At 39.6% G+C, this 15,497-nt stretch overlaps 1 protein-coding gene across 3 annotated transcripts; it reads right to left on the bottom strand.

Moving 5' to 3' along the window:
- Nucleotides 1-2,534: 2,534 nt before the first annotated feature.
- On the bottom strand, nucleotides 2,535-13,810 carry LOC149285960 (pyruvate dehydrogenase (acetyl-transferring) kinase isozyme 1, mitochondrial). Of its 3 annotated transcripts, XM_089494694.1 has the most exons (12): nucleotides 13,781-13,810; nucleotides 12,270-12,312; nucleotides 9,376-9,517; nucleotides 8,908-8,979; nucleotides 8,397-8,581; nucleotides 7,932-8,027; nucleotides 6,156-6,233; nucleotides 5,612-5,688; nucleotides 5,049-5,147; nucleotides 3,793-3,903; nucleotides 3,153-3,266; nucleotides 2,535-2,675 (listed from the first exon to the last, which is right to left on the bottom strand). In XM_089494694.1, exons 2-12 carry the CDS (start codon nucleotides 12,289-12,291, stop codon nucleotides 2,535-2,537), a joined length of 1,137 nt encoding a protein of 378 aa, XP_089350820.1. In that variant the 5' UTR covers nucleotides 12,292-12,312; nucleotides 13,781-13,810. The 3 variants fall into 3 exon arrangements, with proteins under 3 accessions (XP_089350820.1, XP_089350818.1, XP_089350819.1); XM_089494692.1 differs by lacking the exon at nucleotides 13,781-13,810 and having other exon boundaries at nucleotides 6,138-6,233; nucleotides 12,270-12,393; XM_089494693.1 differs by lacking the exon at nucleotides 13,781-13,810 and having other exon boundaries at nucleotides 12,270-12,393.
- Nucleotides 13,811-15,497: the final 1,687 nt, after the last annotated feature.

Below are 15,497 nucleotides of genomic sequence, written 5' to 3'. Positions count from 1 at the left end.
CAAGCATGTCAGCGTGTATGAAGTAATAACATGAAATGATCAGGGGGAGCCATAGGAAATTTGCTTCATTTTTCTTCTGGGATTAGACTCATCGGAGTGGGCACTCTCCATAGGGTAGGCTCTTTAACATTGACCAAGCACGCCCTTGGGGTGGGGATAAGACTCTTGGGAGAATTACCTCCCCTCTCTAGGAAGGAGCACTCCCATCACACCTCCCCTGTCCATCACAATTGTTTATAGCTGACCTCTGATGCACCCATCTGCCATATAACAACACAAATAATAATTAGAACTTGTTTATTGAAATTCAGGTTCATGAAGAAAGGGATATTTTAAGCTGTATATATAGGTATCCCTTTAAGGCATTAACAACAATGCACAAGTCATTAATACAGTTGTAACTTGTAAGCCAGATTTCTACATATTTCTACAATTTATCTGCAAAATAAAACAGGCATAAAAAACTAACTCAATGTGGCCAAAGTAAGAAAATATAAATAAAATGGTTTGGCGTACCACAAAGTGCTACCGTGGAAACTGGGGACCTGTGCCAAGTTTTGCTCAATGAGTAGTACAGAAAATAAAATGGTATATGCAAACTTGGCATCATGAGTCAAAAATGAAAAGAGGGACAGGAAGTTGAGTTTAAGCTCCACCCCTGAGGTCCCTTATAAATACTCCATAGAACTGGGTGGAAGGCAGTCACAAGTTAAACTGACAAGGGAGCCTGAATCTTGTGAAAGGTAATAATTTTACTTTAAATCCTCCAGGTTCAATGGCTGGTTTAGGCCAGGTTGTTTTATTTAGTGGTGGCCCTACCTTAATAAGTAAATAAAATAGCTTCTCAGGGTCCCCACTGGTGTAAGGGGCCTGCTGGTAGTTTATGAAACAAACACAGAATCCTCATGAAGTTAAATCTCTATAATGTGTAACATTTTGAACTTCACATAATTATTGCATGTCTTTACTTTATGTATATTTATTATTTTAATTACTTGCATTACAGATGGTTCCCCCTAAAGGTTTTGGTTTATGGTCCCTTACAAGCTAGAACATCCACAACAAACAGGAACGGTACACAACTCTACACTGTAAAAATAGGTCTGTTCCTCTTCTGTGTCTTGCCCATTATTCCTATAAAAATGGTTAAAGTGTAGCTAAGCAAAAAAATGCTCTCTCTAAAAGCAATCCAAAGACTGGTGTGAAAACCAGTCAAAAGCCCCAAGGGCTAAGTAAAGGTGCTGTTCCATCTACTCTGATAAATCTAATACTTTTACAACATCAAAAAAGGCCTTCCTAGTAATGGCCAAGCGCCTCCTGAGAATTGTTCAATAAAAAAAATTTTGCCCCATTCAGTTTTTTTTTTTTCTGGGAACACTTGTCACATGACAAAAGCATATTCAAAAGAATCTGTCCTGTTTAATGTGATTAAGAATTAAATGAAAGACCAATTAAGATACTCCGACCACTTTAATGTACACGATAGCTAAATGTCCTCTGAATTGTTTGGGGGGTTTTCGGCCCCTTGATATCCCCCTTAGATTCCTATACACAAGCTCCTTGACCTGCAGAAGCATTAGGTTGACACAACGTACTTTAATATGCACGCTATGCTGGTGAGGCAATCCCTTTAATGTACCAAAGAGTCCAATTAATGTTTTGTCAAAGTGGAAAAGCACCTTTAAAATCTGGCTTCTTGTGGCCCTTCTATGATTCTTGCCAGTCTGTGTCCGACTGCTCGAGAAATGCTTGGGTAGCCATGCTGTGCTCCTCTACTTATTTTAGCTCCAGGTTTCTGCGGTACGTATTACTTTAAGGATATAAACAACTAATAAAATTGTGTATTTGGGTTTTTCAAATCACAACAAATGAAAGGCTATTCCATTATTAACTAATAAATTACTGACAGCTAAATATATTTACTTTTTTCCTGGATAAAATATAGCTTTTCTTCCTCAAAACAACAGTTCATTTACAGGCACCATGCAACAGGGAAAAAAAAAAGATAGTACAAAAAAGAAGAGAGACATGCCAAGAACTCACTGAACATAAAACTGATCAACAGCCTTTTTTTTTTTTTTTTTTTACGAATAAACTTTTTTTTTTCTTACAATTTCTTAAGCCAGGGGAAAAAGTTTAAAAAGCGCTAGTTTTATAAATGTCTGATTCCAAGTAGAATTATTATTTTTTTTATTAGCTGTATATCTATATCGATTGTTGGACACACACACACAGTGCAAAATCAAGCTTAATGAGAAAACGGTGAAACAAGTGAGTTCCATCCAAAGTGAGCCCAACATTTTTTTTTAAACTGCTATTGCGTTTTAGTAACATCAAAAGAAAGGCAAAGCTAAAATCCAGAATGCTCACAGCATAAAGTGCTTTAACTAACAAGAACATGCAGAAAAAAAGATTAAGCTTCCAAGCTGGATATTATCAAATATAGGCCACGTGATATTTAGTATCTTTCAGAAATGTAACGGACATTGTATCTGGCATTTTAGCTCCATACTTTTGAACCTCTGATTCTAGCTTCAGCTGCTCCGGAAGGTGGTCATGTCCTTGGGCTCGCTGCTTGGCACGCACCAGTCATCGGCTTCAAGGTTTGTTCTGTAATGTTTCCATGCTGATTTATTATACACAGGCAGCCTTTCTATTGATTCGGTTGATAAGGCCTGGAGGGATAAAACAAAAGTATTTAATCATTAAATGGAAAAAAAAAATCCGTATATAAATTATACAAATACATATAGAGATAATGCAAATAGGTCTGTACAGAGAACGAGGCACTTTCATCTAAAGCAGCTCAAAAGAACAATACAGATTAACAATTCGCTATCAAACAAGGCAAAAAAAAATAATACTGGGATTTATAAAGAGATGATTAGTTATAGCTTGTTGATCCAGGGAGAAATCAGATTGCCTTTTACAGTCCAGAAGGATTATTTTCCCTTCTATGAGGTGGAAATGGAATTGGGGTTTTCGCCATCTTCTGGATCAAGCGCAGGCTAGATCGTGATTGGCTTGTATTTTTACAACCTAAATGACTTACTAGGTTATTCTATATGAAAAGGAAACATGTTTTTCCTGGAAATTTTGAATCTGAGTGATGGGATGGGATCCACTGGTTGAAAACAATGAAAACCACATACCTTAATATATATTGCAGCATCCGTGCCGTAACCCTCTAACGAATACAATTTCAAATCGCCTTGAAAATACTGAGCATACAGACGTGAGATTGGCAAACCGTATCCAAATCCCGCCTGTTCAGCAAACAGAAAAATATAAAATTAAATAATAAGCATGAAGGGAATATTCACGTCATTTTTTTTTTATGATATTGATACCTTCTGTCCTTTCTTATAGAATCAAAGGATTCTGTTTGCACCGAAAACATAAAATGTAAGGATGCCAGTCCTTAAAGCCCAAAGCAGATCCTGCTACATAAACACCATACTGCCTTCAAATACCACCACCATTAAAGCTAGACATGGTCTATATATAATGGAATTGTAGTCAACAATGCCTAGACTATTACAGATTCACAACCTTACTGTACCAAATACAGTGGATCCTGTATATACATGCAGTCTGCAAAGGGGAAGCCATTAAACCTTAAGAATAAAAAAGTTGCCCATTTGTTTATCCGCCAATGTAAACTAAGAGCCCTGTAATGAAGTTGTGGAGATGCTCATCATTGGGATGGAGCATGAAGTTGCAAGAATCTCTTGTGTCGATATTTATAGGCAATGCCGATTAAGTAGTACAACAAAGAAAATTTTGACCGACCAAAGGCGTAGCACGAGAGTTCTCCACTCTGGGAAGCGGTGCGGTGGAATACATGTAGTTAAACAATCTATCGATTTTCCTGAGGGGCACTCCACCACCACGATCACTGATCTGCAGAAGCAAAAATTATATCAAGCTCCGATGGTCCATCCTTTGTTTAAAAATGACTACTGAGAGGAAACAACATACACATAATATATACTGTATTTGCTCGATTATAAGACAAGGCTTTTTCCAGAGCAAATGCTCTGAAAAACACCCCTCGTCTTATAATCGGGGTCGTCTTAGTCACACCTATTTGAGGTCTGATTATGAGACTAAGATCCAGATCCCCCGCAGCGATGCAGGGGACCTGGATCCTCCTGTGTTATGCACCCCCCCCCCCCCAACTTACCGGTGCTTCTGAGTTCCCGGTGCTTAGTCCGGACAGCGTGTAGAGCTCTACGCGATTCGCGTAGACAACTTCTGCTCAAGCGTGTAGAGCTCTACACGCTGCCCGGACTAAGCACCAGGGGACTCAGAAACACCGGTAAGTTTGAAAGAGGGAGGGAGTGTTAAATGGGGGGTATAAGGCATTTCTGGAGGCAGAGTACTCTGTGAAATGCCTTTTAACCCCCTTAATGCCACTCTGCCTCCAGAAATGCCTTTTAACCCTCTATACGCCACTCTGCCTCCTGAAATGCTTTCTACCTCCCTATATGCATCTCATCCCCATAATATGCCTTTTAACCCCCTAAATGCCAGAGTGGCATATAGGGGGTACAAGGCATTTCTGGGGCAGAGTGGCAAGCCTGGGGGCAGATGTGCATAACTGGGGGGGCAGGTTGAAAAAAAGGAAATAAAAACAAAATATTTTTCTCAATCATAGCTTTTGTTAACAAACAGTTGTTCACATAGTTTACATGAATTAACATTTACTGGTAAAACTTTTTTCCTATAGGGTTGTCTTATATTCAGGCTCTTTTTTTCATAAATTAATATTCAGATTTTGGGGGGTCGTCTTATAATCAGGGTCGTCTTATAATCGAGCAAATACGGTATTTATACATACATACATACATACACACGCACGCATACATAACACACCAATAAATACATACTCCAAGACAACAGGAAGTTACAACATTAAAATGCATGAAAAAGCTAAAATGCCTGGTATAAAAATCAGACTCTCATGGAATTATTTTTAAAACTGAATCACTAGCAGCTTATTTGTAAGTTTTACAACTTCAAGAGCATGAATAAAATGTAGTTACCCGAACTGTTAAATCCTCGCTCCCCAAAGCCACCTGCACTTTGATGGGAGGATAAATCCCGCTGTCTGCACGGAACTCCATGGTAGCTCGCATAGCATTCTAGAAGAGATTAATGGTTAACGTATTACTCTTAAAGTATTCAGATCTCACATCCTGGGGCTACTAACAAACTAGAATGGATGAATCAGGAGTGTGTAGGTCATTGACAAATCTACGATGAGAAGAGATATGCATAATAGCCTGATTTGTAATGCATGCGTAGGCTGTTCAACTCTTTAACTATAGCAAAATATAATATATATACTCAAATCTCTACACAATGTTTAAGCGAGAAAAACAGCCGCCCCCACCCCCGGGATATAATGAATTTAACAAAAGTACAATGCAAGGAAGGAAAATCTGGTAAAGACCCAACTCGATAGCAAGCCTCCCAATGGTAAGCTTAGGCAACCAAAGCCTACACCTGACACCTAAAATGTAAACTGGCTTCGTGGGGAGAACAGACCCACAAAGTATTGCCAAGAAGACCCTCCACCAGGCCAAGCTAGGTGGACTCTACATACCTTGAAAAGTTCAAACACCATGTGATACAGATGTGACGGCACATACACCACTTGGATAGTCTGCCCTGGAGACTTTGCTACAAGCCAAACAAAAATCAATATATACGAACATCACTGATTTCTTCTAGTAATGCCTTTAACATAGGATGCCTTGTCATGCAGCACAGTCATGAACCTATTAAAGAAAATGTTACCCCTATATGGGTAAATGCATTTTTTTTTGTTTTGATTTCCCATTTTGTTATATACTACAAAAAAGATAAACTTGACAGCACTGGGGCCAAGGTTTTTGACCTTTAGCCTTCTGAGCTTTCTACATACTGTCCAAGAGAGATTACCAAGAGCATGCAGAGGAGCATGGAACTTGTAGACTCATAACAGCCAGGGAAACAGTCCAAGGAGAGATAAGAAACCTCATTGTCTACCCATGTTTTCCCTGCTGCAGAAACCTGAACCCCTCTCCTTGGTTTCACTTAATAGCGACCACTTTGCCAAAACAGTCATGGAGGAAATATCCAACCAGAACAATAATAAAGATATTCACCATTGAATTCTGTGAGTTCTAGTTCAGGTGAGCTCATGTAATACAAGTCACATAGCTGTCTGGCATTTTCATATCCATCTAAAGCAGAGACAAAATGCACACAATTAGTGATATTGTACAAAACATAAATCAAAAAGAAAAATATATATTTATTGATTCACATGACACGTGTAGAAAGTATAGAGAAGACACTAATACAGGCATGGTGTATACATTTATGGAAGATGTATTTTGTACAGGTTGCGCCATCCAAAATCTGGATTCTAAAGCAAACTGAAGGGTGAGGCCGCCATTAAACTGCTCCCAACGCAACGGGTGAACAACTGACCCATTATAAAGTGTTTAATTATTAACAGACAATGCAGCCCATATAAATTAAAATAAATAAGACAGCTTATTTAAAATTACCAGGTTGTAGGTTACAAAAAGGTTGTAAGATAAGCCTTCCATGCAAAAACTGCCTGGAAATATAAAAAAAATACTTATATAGTAACTGACACAGATAAAAGAACGCGAGCTTCCTTGTAAATGTTTGTCACCGGGGTGGAGAATTTTCAAATAATTCAATAGAAGAAAAATGATAAAGATCAATGACTGGATCCATCAGTATCATCATTATTAAAATTGGATGAATGTTACCAAACGTAAAGAAAATTATGTATCTGCGTTGCTTCCCAATCATATGTAAGCCAGAGTTGCATGATCCGACACCCATTGAGCCCAAGGTGAACCATGTAAAACCCTCATTAATAAATAATATCGTTTCCACAATCCAATCTGTTAAACATTCTGATGTTTTATCTAGGAATATGTATTTCAAACAATTAGAAAAAGCTACAGAATTGCATACAAAAATAGCAATCAACCAATCAGAAAAGACAATTATGATTTCAATGATTTTTAATGGTGCCAGACTTAGAAATCAGTCTCCTGCACGATCTGATTTTAAATAAATAAAAATGCTGGTTAACTTTTTTAATGACAACATTATTTTATTTAAAATCTTCACTTATGTAACGTTTTACAGATCCTTTAATGGCGAAACCTCTGACTACGGCTCCTATACGGGAGATCATTGTGGGAAAACATTTGAAAGGAGAAGCACTTTTTTGTTATAAATATTGAAATGTACTTTGGCTGTAATAAAATATTTTCCCTTGATGTAGGTTGCCTTGTTCATCCCTGCCAGCAACAGAGTCGGGGGTCTGGAGGAAGATATCCTACGTAAAAATACTTTGCAGATCTCTGACCAGCGGCTCTTGTCGTTAGAACTGAAGCTAAATCCATATCTTGTGCAGCTGGAAGTAAAATGGCGGAGTCAGATGGTGTTTGGCATTTGCCGCAGATCGGGCCGTTTCCTGGTTTGGTTAATGATTACTGAAACCTAAACCACTGCCAGTTACTTCTGCGAGTAACTCTGTGAATAAAGCTGCATCATCTGCACCGTGTGGCTTCTGTCTTAGATTTCTTACAGCCATAAAACGTTTTAATCCTTGCGTAATTCTAAATTAGAGCATTTTGCACATATACACACTGCTGTCCACAAAAAGAGCACAAAAGGGCTTTAGTTCAGCATCCAGAGTACCTGAAAAATCAGTTAAGTTTTGTAGGATGTTATATTTGATTTAACCAGTTAAGTGTACCTAGCCAAGCAGTTTGCCCAACTCATGGCACTTAAGGGGTACGGAACCGCATGGTACGTATTACAAATTCCGAAATATGATGATTTTTTATAAGTGTCAGAGTTTCATGAAAAATGTAATGTTCTAATGTTACCTTTAATGACATCCACAACGTCGCACGCTGGGTCAATGCTGCCAATGTGCTTTGGATGAGCTGGGTTCTCCTTGACTTTCCCACCAAACAGCAAAGCTAAAATTTGAATATAATTCGGTATTTTAATTCAGACTTAAAAATAGAAATAGTACGGGAAAACCAGGACAGGCCCAGACAAGTAACAGCCCAGCTTGTTCCCAACTGTGGATTGAGAAACAATTTTAAAACTATACAAAACACACAATTTATGAAAAGAAATCTGCTTTCAGTACTTTTTTTTTTGTTTAGGAATATATTTTAATTAATGTTGTTCATCAGGGCAGATGTAAATCAATGCTAATTACGAACTCTGCAAACTTGAGACTTATGTGTCCCCAACATTTAAATGTGCATTATGCTTTTTTGCGGAACGCTAACGTCCCAGTGAGGGTATTTCATTCACAATAAGTGGACCCAAATACTTACTGTGCTGATTAAGCAACATTCTGATTGAAATGCGACTCATAAAAAAACGATCTAAAAAATACTGGACGTTCTGCGAGGTTACTGGATCGACCCCGAAACTGTCCTTGTACTCAACAACTCCTTGCGCCATGGTTGGGATAACATCGTTGTGGCGATTTCGGATGGTTATCACGGTATCGGTGAAACTTTAAACAAAAGATGAAATAGTGGTAAGCAAAGATTGATTTTAATGGAAGTACTTTTGTTTGCATGCAAGCCTCTTACTCCAGGTGGAGGTGTTGGGGTGGACATTCACTATGTAGCTCCTCAATCAACATGCTTTTCTAGCCATCAGAATTCACCACCAGAAGAAAACCCTGCCTGTCCATCTCCAATAGAATAGCCTACACACATTATAGTGCATAGTCTAAAACAAATTCTATACCACTTTTATTAGCATTATATATGCAGGTGGTAGTGACCAGCATTTAACAAAAAAACAAACAAACCCAAGACCCAGGAACTCACTTACGTCCTGACTGAGTCCGGATCCTCTACGTTCTTGTCTTTAAAATCAACGATTTCTTGGAAGCTCTGCACATACCTGCAAGAAATCACAAGACAACAGCTCAAAAAGAGTGAATGCACTTCTGATGTAGAAAGAATATATATATATACAGAGCAAATATATTGACTGAAGATGTCCCCACAAGACACATTTTGCCACTAACGTAGCAGAGGTGCGTGTATCGGGAAGCTGCACACAATGAGTAGGACACGATTTGTTTTCTTCAACCCCATTTTTGCCACTTAACTATTTTGTGAGAATCGATAAATGCCAGAACTATACTCCATCATGCGTTTTTTCATTCAAAGTGAAGTGTGGAATTAAGATATAACCCAGGAATACCTGAGAACGAGAGATGAATGAAGGGTGGAGTTGCCCACTTGCCCCGCTGGAGGTTAATAGATAGGGGGTCTTGGCACACAGCACACTCACCAGCTTTGTACCAGTTTAACCGACGGCATCTTGAGCAAGTTGTCTGGAAGCAAATTTATTTCTTTCATTATATTTGCTAATCGTACAGGTAATTCCTGTCTCAGGAACATGAAGGAAGTCTTTTCGCAAGCATTGACAGAACCTGGAGAAAAAGCAAACAAAACCCAAAGAAGTCACTCTGCCAATAAATGAAGAATACAAACAAAACATTTCAACACCTGCAATCACAATGTGTGTCTATAATCACAATTTTATATCATAATTTGGATAGCAAAGGCTAAAAGAAGGCTTGCAGACCAGATGGGCCGAACGGTTCTTATGTGCCATCACGTTCTATGTATGTCATCAACGTAACTTCAGAACACTCTGTATCATAGGGGTGCATGCGCTACTACAGCTACAGAGATTTATAACCATGGCGTATTCACCGAAATCTGAGCATGAGAACGGCGAGCCGTTTACAGAGTCACTGAAGACCGAGCTCATTTGAAAGTTTATTTTATGAAGGAGACCATTTCCTAGCGGCAATAACCTGTTTTAGTTTTCACTCGGAATGTTCTAGTCTAGTTATCGTGTTGCATGGAGTATACAATAAGTGCGTTACTGCACACGTGATTAGATATGTTGAACAGCGCTGGGGTTAAATGTGCACTCAGTATTCCCCGACCTTTGTGAAAAGACAAAGAAATGTCCACGATGTGAAAAGTTCAGCGGCAATAGGTGCGCACAAAGAAAGAAACCGCAGACCGAGGCAGCCGCCTCGTGATCACACACAAGCCTAAAAGAAGCCGAGCCGTGTTCAGTCTCATGTACGTCCCATAGCAGCCAGGGCAAGGTCAACCGGTCTGACACAGCGTGAGCACGATAACGAATCAAACCTATAAATACACACCAGCACTGAAATACTGGTTAAAATGGGGTCACCTGCACACGACTGCCAAGTGCAAACCAGAACCTTGCTGCAGGAACCATACAGGATCTGAATGGCAATAAATGTCGCTTAGATGTAGAATAGACATAGAAGCAGAAGCTGCATCTATGATATTCTAAGAAATCACTTCAACCAGAAAGCCAGGTTTCCAGTATTTTTACTAAATCCAAAGTCACATGGCTGCTGTATTCATGTCAGGTCTAAAAAGGCAGATACCCTCCTCTACGGATGGAATTTTTCTTTATTGCAAAGACAGTTAGAAAAATACTTAGACTTTGATTTGCATATACAGTACTGTGCAAAAGTTCTAGGCAGGTGTGAAAAAAGATCTAAGATCAGTATTTGGCGAGGGACCTCTGCCTTCAAAACAGCATCAATTCTTCTTTGCACACAGACTAAGGAACTCGGCAGGTAGGTTGTTCCAAACATCTTGGAGAACCAACAGCAGTTCTTCTGTGGATTTAGGCGTCTCAGTTGCTTCTCTCTTCATGTCATCCCAGACAGACTCGATGATGTTGCAATCAGGGCTCTGTGGCGGCCATACCATCACTCTCAGGACTCCTTGTTCTTCTTTACATTGAAGATAGTTATTAATGACTTTGGCTGTATGTTTGGGGTCATTGTCATGCTGCAGAATAAATTAGGGGTCAATCAGATGGCTCCCTGGTGGTTCTGGATGATGGATAAGTATCTGCCTTTACTTCTCAGCATTGGGGAGACCATTCATTCTGACCAAATCTCCACTCCATTTGCAGAAATGCAGTCCCAAGCCTGCAAGGAACCTCCACCACTCCTTACCCGTTGCATGTAAACATTCTTGTACCGCTCTCTATTTTATTGCACCCTAGTTCCCGTGTTTTGGTGAATAGTTAAACTCCTTGGCCTTGTTTCCATGTCGCAGGTATAGCTTTTTAGCCGCACGTCTTCCATGAAGGCAACTTTTGATCAGACTTTTTCGGACAGTAGATGGGTATACCAGGGTCCCACTGTTTTCTGCCCATGTTGAGCTGATGGCGCTGTCAGATGTCATCCAATCGCAGAGGGAAGCAAGCATGGTGTGTCTTTCTTCTGCTGCCAGCTTCCTTGGCCGACCACTGCATCTTAGGTCCTCAACATTGCCCATTTTTGTGCTTCTTCAAAAGACCTCGGACAGAACATCTGGAACCCCCTGTCTGCCTTGAAATCCCTGCCTAGGAGAGGCGTTGCTGATGCAGTATAGCTACCTTCTGTCTTGTTGCTGTGCTCAGTCCTGCGATGGTGCACGACTTGACATTAACTGTCTTCAGCAACCTCACCTTGTTAGTGAGTCTGGCTGTTCATCACCCAGTTTTATTCCTCCTATACAACAGTTTCTGTTTCAGTTAATGATTAACTTTAAACCTACATATTAAATTGATGATCATTAGTTTGACATTATTGGTTATTCATACTATATGCTTACAAAACCTCTTTGTGCGAGTATACCTAGAAGAATTGATGCTATTTTGAAGCCAAAAAGTGGTCACATCAAATGCTAATTTGATTTAGATTTCGTTTCTGTTCACTCATTTTGTTAAATGAAATTTAAATTACACCATTTTGTCTCACTTGCCTAAACAATTTACACAGCGCTGTATATATTTCACACTAGATATAGATATATATATATATTCATTCATTCACTGCCCTTATACTGACCTTGAATATACAGTATATGTTAACGAGGTATCACGTCCCATATATGAGGCTACCTGTGGGGTTCCCATATAAATAGTAAGGCTGGGATATGTACTAACATATACAGCCTGCTGCTGCTCAACCTCCTAGGAGGCAACAAGGACGATCCCTGCTCTGACCCCCTTACAGAAGTCCATTGAGCTGCTGTGGGTTATGCCCCGCGAGAGGTTCTGCAGCAGCTCTGTTTATTGCACACCCGTTCCTCATGCGCCCAGGAAATGCCACACCAGTCCCTGGCGCCACTCACCGAAATCCAGGAACTGCTTCATGGAAAGAGGGGACGGGGAAAACTTGGAATAGAAGTCCACCAGACTGGGGGTGCTGCTGCTGGTGAGGGGGGCGCTTTTGAGAAGGACCCTGAGCAGCCGCATCTTGAATAAAGCTGAGGGGGTCTCGGTTACGGCAGGTGGCCGCGCTATTTGGAGGCACATTCACAGCACCCCCCTTATTATTAGAATCAATGGGGGAACGGCCTGGCACACCAGTTCATCGCGTGGGTCCGGTCGTTACAGAACAAAGTCCTGCCCGGGCCTCCGTTCATGCACAGCAAACGAGCGCCCGTGCGCTCTCCGGGACAGGCAGCTGCTTCCCTTGTCAGACACGGTCTTTCAGTATCATCCAATGACAGAAGCGAACACCAGCCTGTGGGCGGTGACTGGCCCGAAAAACAACAAGCGCCAAGGGCCTCTTTTCTTAACCCTTTCTATACTGAGAAGGCTGGGGATTGACTGTTTGACACATTATTAAACGCAGGTGTTCTGACACCGAAACGGTTAAGCATATCCATGAGAGAGTTGCGACTGTATAAAAGCAAATCTTTAATGACAGTAATGCGGAAGTGCGACGCCTACCGGTGGGAGTCTATAGCGTTCCCTTTTAGCAGCCGCAGGAGTTATGCTGAGACCTTTTACTGCTATGTCATCGGTTATTATAATCACCCATACAAGAGCTCAAGGGGGTGATAATGGAGTCACAAACCCCGAGGGCAACAAGTCACAACAAAGTGTATCATTATTAGAATGCTGGCAACAGGTCGCCGCCGCCAAACACCACCGAGTCTCACTCAGACCCATGCATAAGGGCAACACCGTCTTCATACAGTTGAATGTGGTGGTTCTGCTAATGGGCGGCGCTGGGGGGCACTGCGACTGTCTGTGTTTTATGCACCCCCCCTATAGATTTCACAATTAAACGATATATAAAAAGCACAACCACGAGCCGAGTGTAGTAACTGTGCATAAAACGTCCCCCATTTCTCACTACGTGAGATCCCGCAAAGTGTTATTTTTGTAACAGGAATTATGTTAATGTTTATGGCCTGTATTATGGGCCCTACGTGTTTAATGTGAATTGGATCTCAGTACAAGCAGCAAGGTTGTTAACCGCAGAAAATGTTTTTTTCTTTCTTTAAAGACTTTGTCTCCCGGTAAAATGTTTAACAAATATTAGTTAGAAAGCGATGTAAGTGAATTGTATTGAATGTTTTATATAGACACCATTTTCAGATCAACACTTAATTTTTTTCGCTGAATTCATTTTAACTGTTACGGGAATTCTGTGTTCATAAACTAATGTGCGTCTTAACATTATATTATAAGATGAAAATTATTACGCCTCATATAATTTATAACCAAATATGTGAAAGGTGCTTTTTTTTTACTCCTTTGCTCAGCATGTGAAATAAATGGAATATACATTTTTAATGTCTGGACCTTTAATTGATGTTCCACCTTTTATTTACTAAACATAGAGTTTGACTGCCGATGTTTTTTCTAATATTTTTAGAGACTCAGACCTTGGTCCAGTCCATGTTTAATTCCCTCCACTGTATTACCTTCTTCCCCTTCTGCTGGGAGGAGATTCCACTTACCTACTACCTCCTCAGACACACTTTTCCTTCAACAAGGACCAAACATGCCTGGCTTAATGTATAGTTAATCAAATACTTTTTCTTACAATTTACTATCAACAGAAAACTCAAATCTCATCGCATGAATTACATTTTGGAGCTTAAAAAAGTAACACAATATATACAAAAAAACCCCTTTATTTGACACATTTTTACAAATATCCACAGCTATATCCAATGCATAGACCGGTTTCATTTTTCTAGTTAGTACAAAAGGAATTGAGAACATAGAAGTCCACGAGTGGAATGGTAAGCCTTTATCACTGTTCATGCATCTTAAATTAACCCTATCAGGGTATAATGCACTAGTGCATTGCATTGAAATGTTTATTATGATATATGACAATTATGCAAAATACTTCTAAAAGGATTTGAAAAATAATTTTCAAGTGTACAGTTTATTATTGAATGATACACAAAAAAAGTTCAGAAGTAAACACGTTTCCTAATACCGCCTAATATTTTGTTGCCCTTTCTATTCATTTGTGGGAAGAATTAAAGGAACCGGAGGGTTGGTGTGCCTGGGTATGATGAGTTCCTTTCTATCTCATACCTAATACCGCGGGCCAAATTAATTTCCTTTCCTGAAAATTTCCATCACAAAGGCTGTGTGAAACCATCAACAATCAGAGACTTAACAATTAGCGAGAGCTCACTTAATGGGGAGGAATAATATATAAGGCATGTTCTTCATGCATATGTTTTGCTCGTTTGCCAGTTCACAGTATGGTACAATTTAGAATTCAGGAAAGGAGAAAAATCTGCTTCAAGTACTCAGTGTCCACAGAACGACCGAGGGACATGAGTGGGTCATTTCAGATTTTTGGTGAGGAGAGACAAAATGAGTGCTTACAAACTGAAATTAATAAAACAAATTAGCATTTAATTAAGATAACATCTTGCTTTCCGTATGACATCTGGGTATGTATCTTATCACATATATTATTCAACCTTAAATACAAGTGGAAGGCCAGAGCTCGCCATACCTTCTCTTTATACTAGTCATTGTCTGTATAACCCATTGTACAGCGCTACAGAATATGCAGGCACTATTTAAATAAAAATGGAGGTCAGTTTGAGATGTTTATTGCACATTTCTTACTTTTTAAGCCTATGCTACAACCACAACAATCTCAAATTCCTGATATTTTGGGGGGGTTAAAAATATCTGGATCTTTTGTCAAAATAAATTACATTAACAGCTTCCTTACTTTGGACTTACTGAATATTGAAATGTGTTTTTTTTTCTTTTCTTTTTTTTTTCCAATGCAGAGTTAGCAATAAAAATTAAGAATGTAAAATCCCTCCGTCTTGGTTCATTTGTTGTTTCGTTCCTCAGTGTTACCGAAGCATGAAAGTTGGAGACATCAGGTAGAAATCCAATTACAGCTTAACTTTGAGGCAAAGAGCCAAGTGTAAACCTTATTCATTGCACAAGTCAGCTTAATTCATATTGAAAACCAAAATAGAAATCCAGTGTTTGCTATTTATTTCCCTACTGACGGGAAGCAGCCGCACCAAGATACAGAATCCCTTATACATCAGTGCACAAAAATCTTATATTTA

The sequence above is a fragment of the Sceloporus occidentalis genome, unplaced genomic scaffold (genome assembly GCF_023333645.1).
Source record: "Sceloporus occidentalis isolate IW3139 unplaced genomic scaffold, rSceOcc1.0.p SCAF_74, whole genome shotgun sequence".
NCBI classification, from domain to species: domain Eukaryota; kingdom Metazoa; phylum Chordata; class Lepidosauria; order Squamata; family Phrynosomatidae; genus Sceloporus; species Sceloporus occidentalis.
The sequence above is the reverse complement of the archived record's forward strand: the minus strand, read 5'-3'. Positions and strand labels throughout refer to the sequence as shown.

What these genes read in the sequence shown, in the direction of transcription:
- LOC149285960 (XM_089494692.1), bottom strand. Translation starts at nt 12,393, where the DNA reads ATGCGGCTGCTCAGGGTCCTTCTCAAAAGCGCCCCCCTCACCAGCAGC. An exon ending in AATGTTGCTTAATCAGCACA is followed by an intron (nt 8,028 to 8,396) that starts GTAAGTATTTGG and finishes TTCAAATTTTAG; the next exon opens with CTTTGCTGTTTGGTGGGAAA. An exon ending in ATGCTGCAATATATATTAAG is followed by an intron (nt 2,676 to 3,152) that starts GTATGTGGTTTT and finishes TTATCCCTCCAG; the next exon opens with GCCTTATCAACCGAATCAAT.